This window comes from Glossina fuscipes, unplaced genomic scaffold, assembly GCF_014805625.2.
Source record: "Glossina fuscipes isolate IAEA_lab_2018 unplaced genomic scaffold, Yale_Gfus_2 221, whole genome shotgun sequence".
Classification (NCBI taxonomy): domain Eukaryota; kingdom Metazoa; phylum Arthropoda; class Insecta; order Diptera; family Glossinidae; genus Glossina; species Glossina fuscipes.
This window is the reverse complement of record NW_023998564.1, coordinates 2,474,841-2,490,575: the sequence shown is the minus strand read 5'-3', so window position 1 is coordinate 2,490,575 and position 15,735 is coordinate 2,474,841. Positions and strand designations below refer to the sequence as shown.

Below are 15,735 nucleotides of genomic sequence, written 5' to 3'. Positions count from 1 at the left end.
AGCATAAGTGGAATAAATAAATAAATAAATAAATAAAAACATGTAGAGTGCCACAAGTATATTCATATGTCGAACTTTAGTAATTCTCACGTGTAATATTGGTCGCCCTATACGGCAATATTACTAAAATACCTATTAAATATCTCAGTTAATAGGCGAAGTTAATCAAATCAAATCTCGTACTACAAAAGAGATTAAGTTTTTATAGATAGATAGATAGTTTATATAGGAAGCACTATTGGAAGAAGATTGTTTTATAATGGATAGACATATTATAACGAACGGTCGAATTTGATATATATAATCTCATAGAGACTTTACCAATTATTATTAGCCAATTTACCTCAGTTAATTCATTTATTTTGTTTTCATTTCCTTCAACTGGCAGAATGAAACTTTGCAAATCAGTTTCATAATCACACATTTTTTTCTTGCTTGACTACCATTTTTACTTTGTCGATAAGGCACCAAACCAAACAAAAACTTATAATCCAGAATCAAACAAAACTTTTCCAAAACAAGGCTTGCTATACTAGCTGTTAAAATATATAATTTAAATACGGCTGAAGTGTAAATTTGGCTGCGAAAAAATACAATTACCCACTGTTGGGAAAAACCGGAATGACTTTCTGAACAAAATAATATTAATCTTAAATTCATAGATATCTTTAGGTCAAAAACGGTGTAATTCATGACCAGTGCAGGAGAGTTATAACAATTTTTTTTGTAAGAATCGCATTTGTGAGACCTTTCAGCACATCTTTCTAGCATCAAAAACTGAGTCTATTTTGAGAATCTTAACATTGAGGAAAGGACAATAGTAGTTCGAATTAAATCGGGCCCCTTAGAACTCTAATAAGAAGTTTTACTTCCCGGGACTACACTTAGTTATTATAAGAACAACAAAAACTGTAATGACGTCTTTAAGTCCAATAGAAAGTTGAGATTTCTCAGTTACGATATTAGTCCGTATATTTTGGTTTTAGTTTCGATATGATGATGTCAATTAAAATCCAAGAATAGTTGGGTTCGCTTGTCCAGTTTTTCATTTCTCCCCAGTACCGAAGGATGGACTCTATTGGATTTGTGTTTCCCTTTTTAATTGAAGAAACTTATAAGTTTTTTTGATCGTAATTGCTTTCCGTGTCATCTTAGTGATGTCCTCAAGTAGGTTTGTGTGTTGTATGCGTTTGGAATGTCCACGGTGGCAAATATTTCTGTTTATAGCATTGAAAAGTAAGAAGTTGAAACTGGTCACATAAATACTTTTAATTTATTAAGACAGACCAAATGTAAAAAACGCTTCGCAATTCCGCTTTTAATAGGCAAAAACTTGTAGCTCAGATTACATAGCAAATATTAATGTAAAGCTTATTAAATTCCCTCTGGCTATTCTGAAAGTTGCTCTTCGATTACAGGCCCATAAATAATGAAAGACAGTGCAAATTGTGCACGTAGGTTTGAAATTATGGGTAGGAACAATTTCATCTGAAACGAGCATAACTTTGAGTGTGTTGTCAAACTTAATAACAAAGCAACAGAGAAAATCGTAACTTTCAGTTTCAATAAACCAAAAGATGAATCGATTGGCGGATGTGTCTAAAATGACTCACAACCTGAAATAAGCAATTTTTTCGACAATTTTTTTTGGACGGAAAATAATAATATTTAAGGAGGCTAGTACACACAACTACTAAGTAATCCTCAAATTTCTGGTGGTTTTTCCCCCGACATCAGGTTGAAATATATTGATTTCAGGTGGCTAGAGAAATAATTAGGGTTAAAGGTATATGCAATTACGTAAAGCAGGCTTACACAGGCTGATCGACTATGTTATAAGTATGTACATAAGCATACTTAGTCTTACTTTTCTATATCAAAAAGAGCTGCAAAAGCACGTAGAAAAATATGAAATATTTATGACACTAATGCTGTGGTAGAACGCACTTGCCAAAATTGGTTTGCGAAATTTCATTCTCGATTTTCTTCAATGACTAAAGGTTATGGTTAGGTTTCTTCTTCCAACTAAAGGTTATGATTAATGCTGATAGACACACGATGATTCAGAACATTACAGAAAAACTTAATTCATCCAAAACATCTGTTAATGAACGCATAAAAAGTTTAGAGAAAAACATTCATTTGACATAACGTCTTAATATTTGCAATGTGCTGTTAAACCGAAATCAAAAGGATCAATTTCTGAAAAGAATTGTAACTAATGATAAAAACTAGATCCTATACAAAAATGTTTAATGCAATAGATCACGGGCAAAGCATGAGGAGCCATTTTAAACAACTCCGAACCCCTATATCCACGAAAAGATGATTTTGCTCTGTGTGCGAGGTTCATAAGACAATTGTATATTATGAGTTTTTACCGCATCACAAAATAACTAACTTTTGAATTGTAATGTGAAGAACTAACTAAATTGAATGAAGCCTTGCAGCAGAAACTTCCAGGATTGACCATCAAAAAAAAAACTTTTGTGTATCACTACAGACCTCATATCCAGATAAATAAATTGCCGGAAATGTCACAATTTTTTATTGAATAAAATAGCAAAAATATAGATTTTAATGAAGTTTATTCCTTATATCAAAAAAAAAGAAAAATGTTTTATTTCATAGTGAAAAAGCGCAAGAAGTTTCCAGACTACCTAATATAAATACCGGCAAAGAAAGTTATTTTGATAAAATATAGCTACGTCGTGGCTATGAACGTAAGGTACTATTTCTTTAAGTTCTGCTCTTTAACCTCTTCCTATATTAGTACAAAAGTGAAATTTAAAAGGAAAACAATTACTTTATCTATACGCTATAGATACTCTTTCATTAATAAACAAGCAAAAATAGTACAGCCTACAACCCACAATTGTTCATATAATGACTTTTTAAAATAAGATTTTTATTTTTTATTTATTTATTTTATTTTACTAACACTTGACTCTCAAAAATAAATCTTATACTAATTAATATTAAAAAAGTATAGACATTAAAAATTATTAAATAATAATTCATGTGTGATTAAATAATAAAAAAAAATACTTGTACTTACATAAGCATGTTTTATATAGGAAATTGCGGAAGAAGTGGCCCGGTCCGAACCATTTTCAATAATAATCGTTCTTGGGCCAGAAGCGTTAGTATTTTAAAAATTGGGGCTGGTAAGCCCAACACAAGGAAGCTCGACGGACAGACGGACAGAGAGGGTCATATCGGTTCAGAAAGTGGTTATGAATGATTCCGAAAATGATTTTAGATCGGTTAGTGCAATAAAAAGAATTCAATTTCAAGTCACTTTTAGCGAATTTTCTGAGGATTTCAACACATCAATTGGCTCATGCCATGGAATTCGTTTTGGGCACGAAACATATGGCCTATGTGCGATGCATGTTTCGAAATTCCTAAATTTTGGTCGAAAGAACAGGAGCTGTTGAATGACGTCGACAACGACCCAGATTCACTAGAAAAGGTCATAATTAGTGACGAAAGTTGTTTAACGGTTATGTCGTCAAAATCAAAGCCCGATAATCCAAATGAAAATTACCAGAAGAGATAAGACCGAAAAAAGCTCGCCAAGCTCCTCCTATGACTTTTTTCTGTTCCCAGAACTGGGAAGATCCATGAAAGGAGCTTGGCCGCTGATAAAGGGTACATCACTGAAACCTGAACCTTAAAAGGGATATAAAAAGCGAATAGTAGAAGCGCTTCGAGAATTGAATGAAGCGCTGGGATAAACATATTATATCTAAGAACGATTACTTTGAAGGAAACAAAATAGATATTGATATTTTTCAGGAAAATAAAAAGTTTTTTTTTTGAACACATCTCGTAAAGCGCTCGGGCGATAGCAATATCTGATTAGAAAGAACCGGTAGGCAACCGTAAGCATATAGAAACAATTTTGGCACATTGAACACGTAAACTTATGCTTATACTCTACTAGTGACAAAGATTTAATGTGTGTTGGAAAATGTTTATATTATTCCAGAGGAGACCAGAAATTTGCAAAAACCGTTTTTCGTAATATTTTCGTACTGCATAGTATCTCGAGATATGCCTTCTTAGTTTTTGGTACCAAAAATGTGAACCAATCATTTTTAAAGTATCTAGCTAACGTACATAGATGATAATGAAATCATATAATTTATACTTACTTTTTTTTTTATTATGATTTAATATCCTTTAATATCCATATTATCTGTAGTCAGTGGGCGAAGGTATTTGGCATTTAATATTGTGTATAATTAAATTTAAAATATTTTAAATAAAATATTAGACGCATTTTATTTTACAATTACACAATCACAATATACATACATACACACTCACGCGCACATAAACACCTATTAAATCACTTCCAAAGATGGGAAAACATAGACAAAGACGAGTATGTGCAGTCGGTCAAGTTTAATAGATAACGAAATGCACAACACATTTTCAATGTATTTTTTTTTTTTTTATAAAAGTAGAAGTAAAGGACGAAGAAGAACTAGTGATGGAAAAAGTGATAAGCAATACTTGCTTAGATATGTGTGTGGAAAGAAAAATGATGATAATAATAACAAGAATAGCAATATAACAAGATTTCCAAACCAACATTTACCACATTAACCACCATCTTTAAGTGTATATCAAGGCATTTACTTTTTAGGAAAATATTCTTCAGAGTAGAATTGAAAAAAAAACAAAAATTAGTAGCAAATTTATCTTTTCTTTGTGTTGCGGTTTAAATAACGTATGCTTAATAAAAGTAAAATATAAAAAAAAAAAAAAATTAGGAAACCTTTTGAAGTTTCCGTTTTGTAAAAAAAAGGAAAAAAATGATCTGATGTTTTTTTTTTCTTGTATTGTTTCCTTAAACTGTTATTATTATTTTCACTACTTTGAGCTCTCATTCTTTAATTTAGTGCTGCATACGCTTGCTTTTCTCTCTTCTCTCTCTTTCTCTCTCTCTCACGCGTTTGTTAATTTCCTTATTTTTGTTTAATTTTCTTTTTTTTTATGACTTTAAGAGAATTTTGAATTGTACGTAGCCTTCTCTGACATGAATGACGTTTTCTCTTATAATGACCAAAGATGATTTTTCCATGTTGAAACAATTTTTAGGTATTTTTGTTAAGCTTTGTTCACTTAGAAAAATATATATGAAAATGTATTTCGAAAAAGCGCTTAAAGAAATTTCAGTTTTTCTCTTAAATTTTTACTCTTGTGTTATGCGAATGTTTGTTATGTCAACCAACATAGCAAACTAAATTAAGCATGAAAAAAATAAATAAAAAAGAGGAAATAAAAGTATAGGAAAAGAAAAAGTAAACGAATACGAAACCGAATATGAACATTTGATGTAAAAAGAAATATCATTTAAAGATAGAGAAGCGTGCACATAGATGTAGTTACAGATGCGGGGTAGATGGGTATCGACGTATATATGATGTGTATATATCAGTAGGTGTATGTGGACTTAATGTTCATGGAATAAGAACACGTTAAGTTTTTTCACTTTACTTCTTTTTTTTTTTTTAATTTTTTGCTACTTTTTTTCCTTGCTCACTTTCTTTTACACTTATTCTTTTGCTTGTTAAGATTTAGAGTTATACTTTATATAATTAAAAAAGAAAAGAAAAAGAACAACGAATTCCAATAATATTTTGCTGATCGACAGTTTTCTTTAATGCACTTTATATTAAGTAAGTAATTTTTAATATTTTTTTGACATCATTTTGGTTTACAGTAGACAGGACTACAGCTGTTCGTGATTATTTAGATTGTTTAAAGAACACATTCCCAGCCTTTTCTGGTCACACAGTCACACATCTATGTTGTTCGCTCGTTCTCTTTTTATATAAACCCAGGACGATAGGAAGAACACTTCATCGTTAAGTAAATTTTTACAAAAAAAAAAAAAAAAAAAAAAATGTTTAAACCTATATATATCTACAGCTTTTTCTTACTTCAAAGTTTCGATTAGTTTTTGTTTTTCAAGAATATTTCACAATTTTTCTTTTAGTTTGCAATAAGCGTTTGGTAACATTCGCAAATGTTTGTAATTATATAACCGATACGTACATAAAACAAATTTTCTTTGCTGGGCTTCAACCATTTTCAGGTAATTTTTGAGTAACTTTTCTCTCTCTTTTTCTTTTTTTTGTCGTTTTTTCGTTTCTCGGTACAAATTACCCAAAAAAAAAAAAAGAACTAAGACGTATCAGATGTTTTTCATTCGGTTTTACTTCACTTTTTTCTGCATTTTTATTTAGAAAAAAATATAGACAGAAAATTTCGGTTGGACGTACCACTCGTAACATATACGTCGTTATTGTAAAATCACTGGATTTCTTGTTCTGATATATTTCTTTTTTATTTTTTTCCGATATATGCGCAAAGATTCTTTTGTTCTGGGAAAGTTTTCGTTCTTTCTACGAAAAGGAAAAAAAAAAAGAAAATACTTCCATATATGTACATATGCATATATGTTTTAAATAATTTTCTTTTCATCTATTTATTTTTGAAATGGTTTTTGGTTTTTTTAAGAAATGAGTTTTCTCGTGCTTTTTGTCCTGTAGAAAAAATTTTGCAAAACAAATTTTTTTTTTTTTTTTAATTTAAAACTTTCAAAAATATGAAACGATTGCGCGTCGCAGGATGTACGTACTACCCTGCTTCTTGGTTGATGGCCCCAAATGGCACTGACTACAACACTATTGCAGATGGCGCTTAACTGGAAAATATACTATATTACGACTTATACTACGCCATTTTCGATACAGTATTTCAGGGTTTTTGCTATTTTTTTGCTATCGTTATTCTTATCTACTCTTCATTATTCTCTCTATGATTTCTCTTCTTTATTATTTGCTCTTAATACGTAATTTTCGAAGTTATCGAATTTGATGAAAAAAAGGGCTGGTAACCCTAAATTCAAAAGTATTTATTCCCTTCCTCTGTCTCTCTCTCTCTCTCTCCCTCTATCCCAAGTATTCATTCTCTCTATATCTCATCACCATATCACATATGTATTACTTTCGTGAAATGTTATATTCAATTAATTATATTAGTTTCTCTGGTTTCATCTTCAATTATTAGATTTTATTTCTTTATTGATTACATTGTTTCCTTGTTTGCCCGTTAATGTCGTTCTTGTCTCTTTAGGTGTCTTTTGCCTCATACACCGCAGTAATCACTCTCTCTCTGTCTCTCCCGCTCTCACCGCTATCTCTCTCCCGCTCTATTTATATTTTGCTTTCTATCTCCTTCTCATTTTCTCTTTATTCTTTGGTAGCTTTAATTTTTATTAACTTTTATTAATATATATTAGCATTAATGATAAGAAGGCTAGGAGTGAGCTCAGTTCTGGCCATCATCACATTTCGATGTCTGCATAGTATAGGAGTTGAATTATTTTTGGAAGTTTCTTAGCTCTTTCTTTTTGTAAGGATAAACGATTCTGGTAAACTAATTCGCCCTTCTGTTTGTAATACCAAGAAACAGGTCTAATGTAGATTTTATCAATGGCTGAGAATGTCTAGGGTCGATGTTTGGTTTCAAAACTTTTCGATTCTACAAGATTTTATAATTAATTCGAGATTCGAGTTTCTTATATTCACTATCACCTTACAGTTTCTTCTGGTAAAGGGGGTTTTTATATAAATAGTAAGCAAACACGTATAAGTGTAGAAGCAATTCGTTACCCTTTTATTTTTTATGAAAAACAACGCACCTGTATCAAGAAAATACCAATAGAAGTAAGAACACTACAAACGGGCAAAGGGGCGTGCTGTTTAGCCATTTTTCTTAATCAGTAACAATACATTTGGCTTTCTGTATTAATTACTATGAAAATGAGTTTTTTGTAAGAAACACATTTTTTCAAAGGTTTTATTGTCAATGCGGCCAATGTTCTGGAAGACGCCGTCCCATGTTAATTATCCATTATTATCCGGTGCTTGCTTGTCTAACACAATAAAGAGAAATCTTAAGAAACTATAGTTGGGCGCCTTGCTTGTTTCATCCAATTGCATGAATTTTTTTTAAAGTTTTGAACTTCTGCAGAATTGTGGAGAAAATTGAATAGGCGTGCGGAGACATGTTTCATGCCAAACATAAAGGATGTACTCGCATCTTAATTTAAATTTCCATTGTCTTAGAATCCAAATAAAAAATTGTAAAGCTCAGAAAGACGCAACATCGTATTCGAATAAGATTTTGACTCGTCTTAGCCATGTAATTTCTTCATTCTCTTTTAGCCATTTCCGTTGATCATTCTGTAAGCCTGTTTGCTGTTGGAATACTTGCGATAGGAAAAATTAATTTAAAAAGCTGATGACGCAATGCATTCGTAATTTGTGACCAACCTAGGAAACATCGAGGTTGTTTTCACATGTGGGTTATTGCACAAAATGGAGCTAATATTTACCAAATCACACAATGCTCGGTGGAAAAATGGACGTCGCCCGTTCACAATAGGCAAAAGAGTCTCTTACTTATCACCTATGGAAGGCATTAAACTATGACCTCATACAAATATTTAAAAGTCCGACGAAACCATTTGCGTTTTGCTTCCGCACAAATGTCTACCCGTAGAATCCAAGCAGTCAGTCTGGCTTGTCCCTAACATGTCTTTTTGATAATCAGTAAGAAAAAAAGAGAGGGAGAGAAAAGAAAATGTACCCAGCTAGGAAAGGCATACAAATGTATGAAACGTATATAAATGTATAAACTCTATAAAATGTATACACATGTATGACACGTATACGAATGTATAAAGTCTATAAAATGTACACAAATGTATAAAACGTATACAAGTATAAACTGTATAAAAAGTGTACAGGTAGTGTACAGATCGTATAAACAATACGCCTGAATTTTTCTCTAAGGAAACATTGTACAGACAGATTGTAAAGCCATAGCGAAACTAGCATTCACACAGGTTACCAAATCGAACGATTCGGTTAGCGTTTTATTTAATCTAGTTTTGTAAGAAATAAATTTAATTTATAATTATTATATTATTTATTTTTATTTATAATAATATAATTATAGTAATTATATATTTTATGGGATTAGCTGTAGAATAGATTTTTAAAAATTAAATAATATATTATAAATATAAGCTTAGAAATAGTTATTATTAATTAATGTGTTATAATTAATGTAAACAATAAATTATTTATTTATTTTTAATTATTTATTAAAATATTTATTTTATTTGGAAAATTAAAATAATAATGATAAAATTAGTATAATTCAATATAAAAATAATAGTATTTGTTAAGTTATTATAAGGAATTCGGCAAAATATTATTCGCCTGTTTAACAAAAACATGTCTTTTTGAGATTATAAATTTAGAGTTTGACCTGCTCTATGAATAATTTAATGGACGCAGTATATTGACTGTGCAAGGTAGCATAATCATTAGTTTTTTAATTAAGAACTGGAATGAATGGTTGGACGAAATAATAACTTTGTTATAATAATTTATAGTAGAATTTTATTTTTCAGTAAAAAAGCTGAAATTGAATTAAAAGACGAGAAGACCCTATAAATCTTTATTATTAATTTATTAAAAAAATTATAGATAATTTTTTTTAGTAATAAATTAATAATTTTATTGGGGTGATATTGAAATTTAATAAACTTTTAATTAATAAATACATAAATTAATGATTTATTGATCTATTATTAATGATTATAAGAATAAGTTACTTTAGGGCTAACAGCGTAATTTTTTTGGAGAGTTCTTATCGATAAAAAAGATTGCGACCTCGATGTTGGATTAAGATATAAATTTAAATGCAAAAGTTTAAAAATTAAGTCTGTTCGACTTTTAAAATCTTAAATGATCTGAGTTCAAACTGGCGTAAGCCAGGTTGGTTTGTATCTTTAATATATTATAATATTTTAGTACGAAAAGACCAAATATTAAATAAATAATTATTTAATTTTGAATAATATTAACTATTTTGGCAGAAAAGTGTAATAAATTTAGAATTTATATATGTAATAATTTACAAATAGTATTGTTTTTATTTGAAGTTATTTTGTTTATTATTAGAAGTTTACTATTAATTATTTTTGCTTTAGTAGGAGCAGCTTTTTTAACTTTATTAGAACGTAAAGTGTTAGGTTATAATCAAATTCGTAAAGGTCCTAATAAAGTTGGAATTTGTGGAATTCCGCAACCTTTTAGTGATGCAATTAAGTTATTTGCTAAGGAACGGACGTATCCTTTAGTATCTAATTATATTTGTTATATATAATCATACCGAGTAGTGGTAACAATAAAACAAATATAAGGATAGGCATACAAGCAAACACTAGCAATAAGATCATACGAGTCAATACTGGAGGTAGTATTCGTAGATGCAAACAAACATGTTCGGCTAGACATGTTTGATCAGACCTAAGCTGGCACATAATAACGGAATAGTGATGGTGACCGCGACTATACAAAAGAGTATGTCGCAACACGCTCAGCCTTTCAATTGTGTCATAGCCGCTAATGTGCTAAAGGTAAGGATCAGGTCGTAGTAAAGGCCTCGTTTGGCCATTAATTCATCATGTTTGCCCGACTGAAAGAGACAAAAGGTTACTATTAGGTGTAATGTTTACTTTGAAATCAGTTACCTCCACTATTCGTCCTTGATCTAATACAACAATCAGATCGGCGTTTCTTATCGTTGACAAACAATGCGCAATTAGTAATGTAGTCCTATTTAAAACGGCATTATCAAGAATTTTTTGAACATCAGCTTCACTTGTGGCGTCTAGAGCACTGATGGCTTCATCAAGTATTAATATTTTCGGATTTTTTTACAAAGCGCGTGCTATTGCAATGCGTTGTCGTTGACCGCCGCTTAATTGTGTACCACGTTCACCGACATTCGTGTCGTATCCATCGGGTAAAGACGAAACAAAATCATGGGATTGTGATTGCTTAGAGACTTCATATATCTCCGATTCGTCGGCTGCCGGACGTCCGTATCGAATGTTTTCCAATATTGTCGTCGCAAAGAGAACTGGTTGATGCTCGATAAAACCTAAGAAATTGCGAATAAAATCTGGGAAAGTTGTAAAATACAGTGTCTTACAAAAATGATATTTGAAAAAGTTAATAGAAATTAAAAAAAAAAAGCAACCACAAGACTTGTGGATTGTGCCCTGATGTCTTATTGTAAAAATGGAATAAATGTTCTCTTCGCCTTCCAGTTTAATGGCTAAGCGCTATAAATAGTTGTACTTGCTAAGAGAACCAAACAAAGTCTACCGCCGGTAATCGTTGTCAGTCTATTGAAATACGAATGAAAGTCTTGTTGCTTCACTATGCTCAACAGACCATAGATCCATATTAACTTAGAGATATATTTGCGTCGGAAGCGTCAAAGAAATTTTGCAAATGGTAGTATATTCCTTTGAGTTGAATGTGTTTTTTTTCAAATTAATTCTTTATGTTTTCATTTATCAAGAACGTTTACCTATGGCATTGCTTCTCAACCACTGAGGCGAAATTTTTTAAAACAACCTTAAACGTGAAGCGAAGTCCAATTATTACTAAAGCTTCTTTTTTAGCAAAAAATGTACCTACGTGATCTGGACTAGTAGGACGGGAAAAGTAAATATTTTCAAAGCGAATTTCTCCATAGAGACGTTCAGGAGGAATTTCGTAGCCACGTAAAAGTTCTACTTTTGGTTCTATTTGTAGGTACTGAAGGATAAAGAAAGAAATTTTTGCATTTGTTGTATATTTGCCGTTAGGAGAAAGAAATTACCTCAAAAATCCTTAAACCAGCGGTCATTCCGCATATCATTGTGCCTAATAAAATTAAACCCTGATTTAACGACCTTTGCACACCTTGTGTTGCTACTAGAAAAGCCATTAATGCACCAGGCGACATGTTCTCAGTGGACATAAGAAAAAGTGTTGATAGTACCAAACCATTCAAAAAGAAATTTGTTAACCCTTGCAAGATTGAAGAGATCTTGACGCAAATGAGCAGCCATTTGTTCACCGATACGACTTAAGACGTATATTTATAAAAAAGTAAAACCTGATTGCGTTAAATACAAACTGAGTAAATTTGAAGCAGGTTTTGCAATATCCTTGAAAAAAGAATTGCTAATAGGATGTTCCACATATGTATTTGCGTAGCTTGCCAATACATTAATAACATCGCCCAGCAAACTTGGAATTCGCATATTAATGTAGGCCACAACGAGCGCAGCCTAAAATAAGTCAGTATTCATAAAAAATCAAATTTTCCTTCATCTGGTTGCAGCGTGTTTTGAAAGATGCCTGTCAAGTCGTTGCCTTCACATTTAACATGCCGAAAACTGCATTGTAAAAGACTAGAGCTACTTAAGCCAATTGTCACTACTTAAAGAGGATATTGAACGTTGTGGTGCAAGCGTCACATAACTGTTGGAAAGAAATCTTAATGCCGAAAAGTGGGCTGCTTTTGAATATTTTATTAATATCAAAGCCAAATTGATCACAGATGGGCGTAATATAACCGATAGAATTAAGAAGAGTCCAGAATTATTAACGGCCCTTAATGAAACTCTAATCCATCATGTACATGTAAACATGTTCGTTTGAATCTATATTTAAAAAATCCACTAACTTTTATGAGAAATTGCAAAAATAGTCTTATTTTTATTTATTAAAAGGTGAATGTTGAGGCCAAAAGTAATTTAATTATCTTGATTTTTAATTGTCCCTCGGCTAGTGTTGGTGGGCCAGACAACGTTGCCGGCAACTTACCGAGGTACCCATCATTACCGGCGCAGTATTTTATGATCGTGCGCCAACGAGGATCCAAACAGAGTAGGTCGGGGTTGCCGTATATTATAAGAAGATAACGAGGTCGAGATGTTGCGAGATTAGTCAGTTTCCCGTTTTGGATATATGGTTCTTGCTTGATCTCACTGCTGAAATTAATATTATATCGCGTTCCTAAAAAAAACCAAGCGAAAGTAACACTAGTATTAATATTGTGTGTAATTTTACGAAGGTTACACCTGTCCTTGGGATTCCTCCATAGTACCAATTTTAGGCATTGCTACGTCCGCAACAACAAAAAGTTTGCGCAAATGTTCAGCTTGTTTTATGTACGGTGTTATAATGCCAATGGATTCCGGTTTAATGTTCTTCCGATACAATTTAACTGTCATTACGAAAACCTTTAACAAAGAAATAAATGTTATGAAATACTAAATAAAAAGGATAGTACTTTTAAACTAAATACAACTTACATCTTTGCTTCGTAAAGATTATACCACGACGGCGAGTAGTTTTCCTGCATATCTTCAGAACGTATTCCGTGCAAGAATATGCCAAATGCTTTGGGTCGATTTGGTGATTGTGGCAGTAAATCGTGAAGTTGCTTCAGCATTTTAGCTTCCCTAGAATTCTCTGCATTATCATTGATAACAACAGTTCATTATTAGCATTCACTCTAGAGGGCAACGCCCGGTAATTGTAGAGTAATCTTATAACCAGGCGAGGGTCAAAAAACCACATGTAAGGGGAAAATCATCAACATTTTTTAAGTAAGGAGCACACGAAAGAATTCTCTCCAAAAATGATAGCGAAAAACCGTGTTCACGAGCACATTTGTTTATAACGAGTGACTGCAATTGATGGGGATCTCCAAGGATTAACTGGCCATGCTCGTTTGATACTTGAGCAATAGCAACCATAACTTCAGGTTCTGTGCACTGGCCCGCTTCATCAATTAGTACATGTGTAAAATGATTGGGTCGAAAACCCATTTGCAAAAATTTCCTGCAGTGGCGCAAGTACCAACCATTACTCGATGGCGCCCTAAAAACTTCATTTGACATTTCATTTTGAGTCCGGACTTGGGCGCAATCATCTCATCTTCAAAGTGGTAGTTTAGGCCAGTATCCTAGTATTTGTCACCTGTTCTGGTATGAGTTCTTTTTTGAGCTCCTTGTGGGATATTAGACGTATAAAGTCACCCATTTTGAGTGCATTAGATTCGATCAAAAGCGTCGTTATTAAATTAGCAGAGCTGTTGGAGGGTGTGCCTACAAGCAGACGTGCACCGGGTATCAATTTAAAAATTTGCAGATTTCCACTAGCGTTATAGTTTTTCCTGTGCCGGAAGGTTCGAAAATCACGTATGGCATGTTAAAAACTTCTCCTCGTAGTATATTTGCTACGGCTCTTTTCTGTTCAGAGTTGAGCATGCAATTGTATCATCCATACCGGCAATTGTCTAACAATCATTTAACCTTATAACTGTGGACGTTCGCGCGACTGCCTTAGGGTGGGAAACAAGAACTGTTCGCCTAAATTCCCAAACGCTCATGAGGCGGCGTAGTGCTGTTTCCGGTAGCAATACCGCGAAAAGTAAAATTCTAAACGATAATCTCGGTAATCATATTTACGCTGAAAGTTGTCATCGAATTTAAGTAGAATGCGATTGTGAAGCACTTTGTGAATCACTCCTTTATACATGCGTTCGGCATTTTTGTCGTCGGCCCAGGGGTTTTTGGCTTTAACAATGTCTCCATCTGCCAACGAAGGACGACGTTAAGAAAGATTTTCCATGACCAGAGCTAAATATTTGCCCTCACGTGGGAAATGTGCCCGTTCACGGTCATACATGCGGACATTAACAAAACACTCCATCTCCTCTAAATATAAAAGTGTTTGAAAGCGATTCACGTAGCTGTTTATGTTTAATTCTTCTCTCAGACTCGGGAACACATTTTCCAACATGTCCTTTTTCCAACCCGCAGTAACATACGCCCGTTTTAGTGGTTCGGGTTCATCAAAGCCTCCGATAAGATGTCTTGGTTGCAACTGCAAATCAATTAAATTCAAAAATTAAAATAAATAAATTATAGTGAAATCAGGAACCATTGTTTGATACTAGTGACCTTAGATCTTTAAAGTCTGATGACATTTCGATGCAAACCCAGTGTTATGGGAAAAACGGTAGCATCGAGATATCATTATGCCAAATACTTAATACCTGGAAGTGTTTAAAAAAATCAGTTCTCGCCAACCGTTAAATATATGCTGCAGAACTTGGGATATATATTATTATCCTGCACTTCCACAGATCGCCGCCCTTTTATGGAATGTTAAGTTAGCCAGTGAAAACGAACGACCGCGTTTTCTATTTATAGCATTTCGAAACGCTGAAATCTACTCATTGCAATTTAACGAATGTAAAGGTACATCTAAATTCCGATTCATATCCATGTGATGAAATAGATGCAGGTGGTGTACTGGACATTTTAATCTCAAATATGAAAATGTTGATGTACCTATTCGTTACACTTATGAAAGAAAGTTTCTATAGAAAAGCAATATGATCTAATCGCAAGTATGCTTGTGAATGTACTATGTGCACTTTGTAGATTTGCCTATAGGCTTAAGCCGGGAGATTATGAGAGTAGAGCTAATAATGCCCGAATGCATGGCCGTCCCATTTCTTGATGAGACGTTCGTTTGCTTAGAACAAGGACATTAGAGAAGACGTTATACTTTGCTTTAGCCCATAGAAATTGCTGTGCACCCAAAGACGAAAAAAGTAGAAAAATATTCAGATACTTCTTTAAAAGTGGGGCGAGCAGAAGTTTGCTTTGGTCAAAAGGAACAAAATTGTATCTTAGATTGGCTAAAAAAGCCGTAAAACAGAGCGAAAGAATTCTTATGTTACCGCTTTTCTTGGGAGGTTATATGATTTGTAAACAAA

The 15,735-nt window shown here is 32.7% G+C and overlaps 2 protein-coding genes and 1 pseudogene across 2 annotated transcripts in view; all 3 read right to left on the bottom strand.

Moving 5' to 3' along the window:
- Positions 1–6,757, bottom strand: part of LOC119642292 (putative uncharacterized protein DDB_G0291812) — a 108,678-nt gene extending 101,921 nt beyond the window's left edge. Inside the window, exons 1-2 of the mRNA XM_038041393.1 lie at positions 5,958–6,757; positions 4,161–4,495 (exon numbers count right to left, since the gene is read on the bottom strand). The gene's annotated coding sequence lies outside the window, so the exon portion shown is untranslated. The remainder of the gene's footprint in view (positions 1–4,160; positions 4,496–5,957) is intronic.
- A 374-nt stretch (positions 6,758–7,131) lies between these two features.
- LOC119642290 (mitochondrial potassium channel ATP-binding subunit-like) lies at positions 7,132–12,199 on the bottom strand. The gene is given in 6 exon segments (XM_038041383.1): positions 7,132–7,155; positions 10,525–10,575; positions 10,631–11,164; positions 11,526–11,708; positions 11,773–11,963; positions 12,052–12,199. Coding segments are annotated over 6 exon segments (1,131 nt in total).
- A 1-nt stretch (position 12,200) lies between these two features.
- LOC119642289 lies at positions 12,201–14,937 on the bottom strand (annotated as a pseudogene).
- Positions 14,938–15,735: the final 798 nt, after the last annotated feature.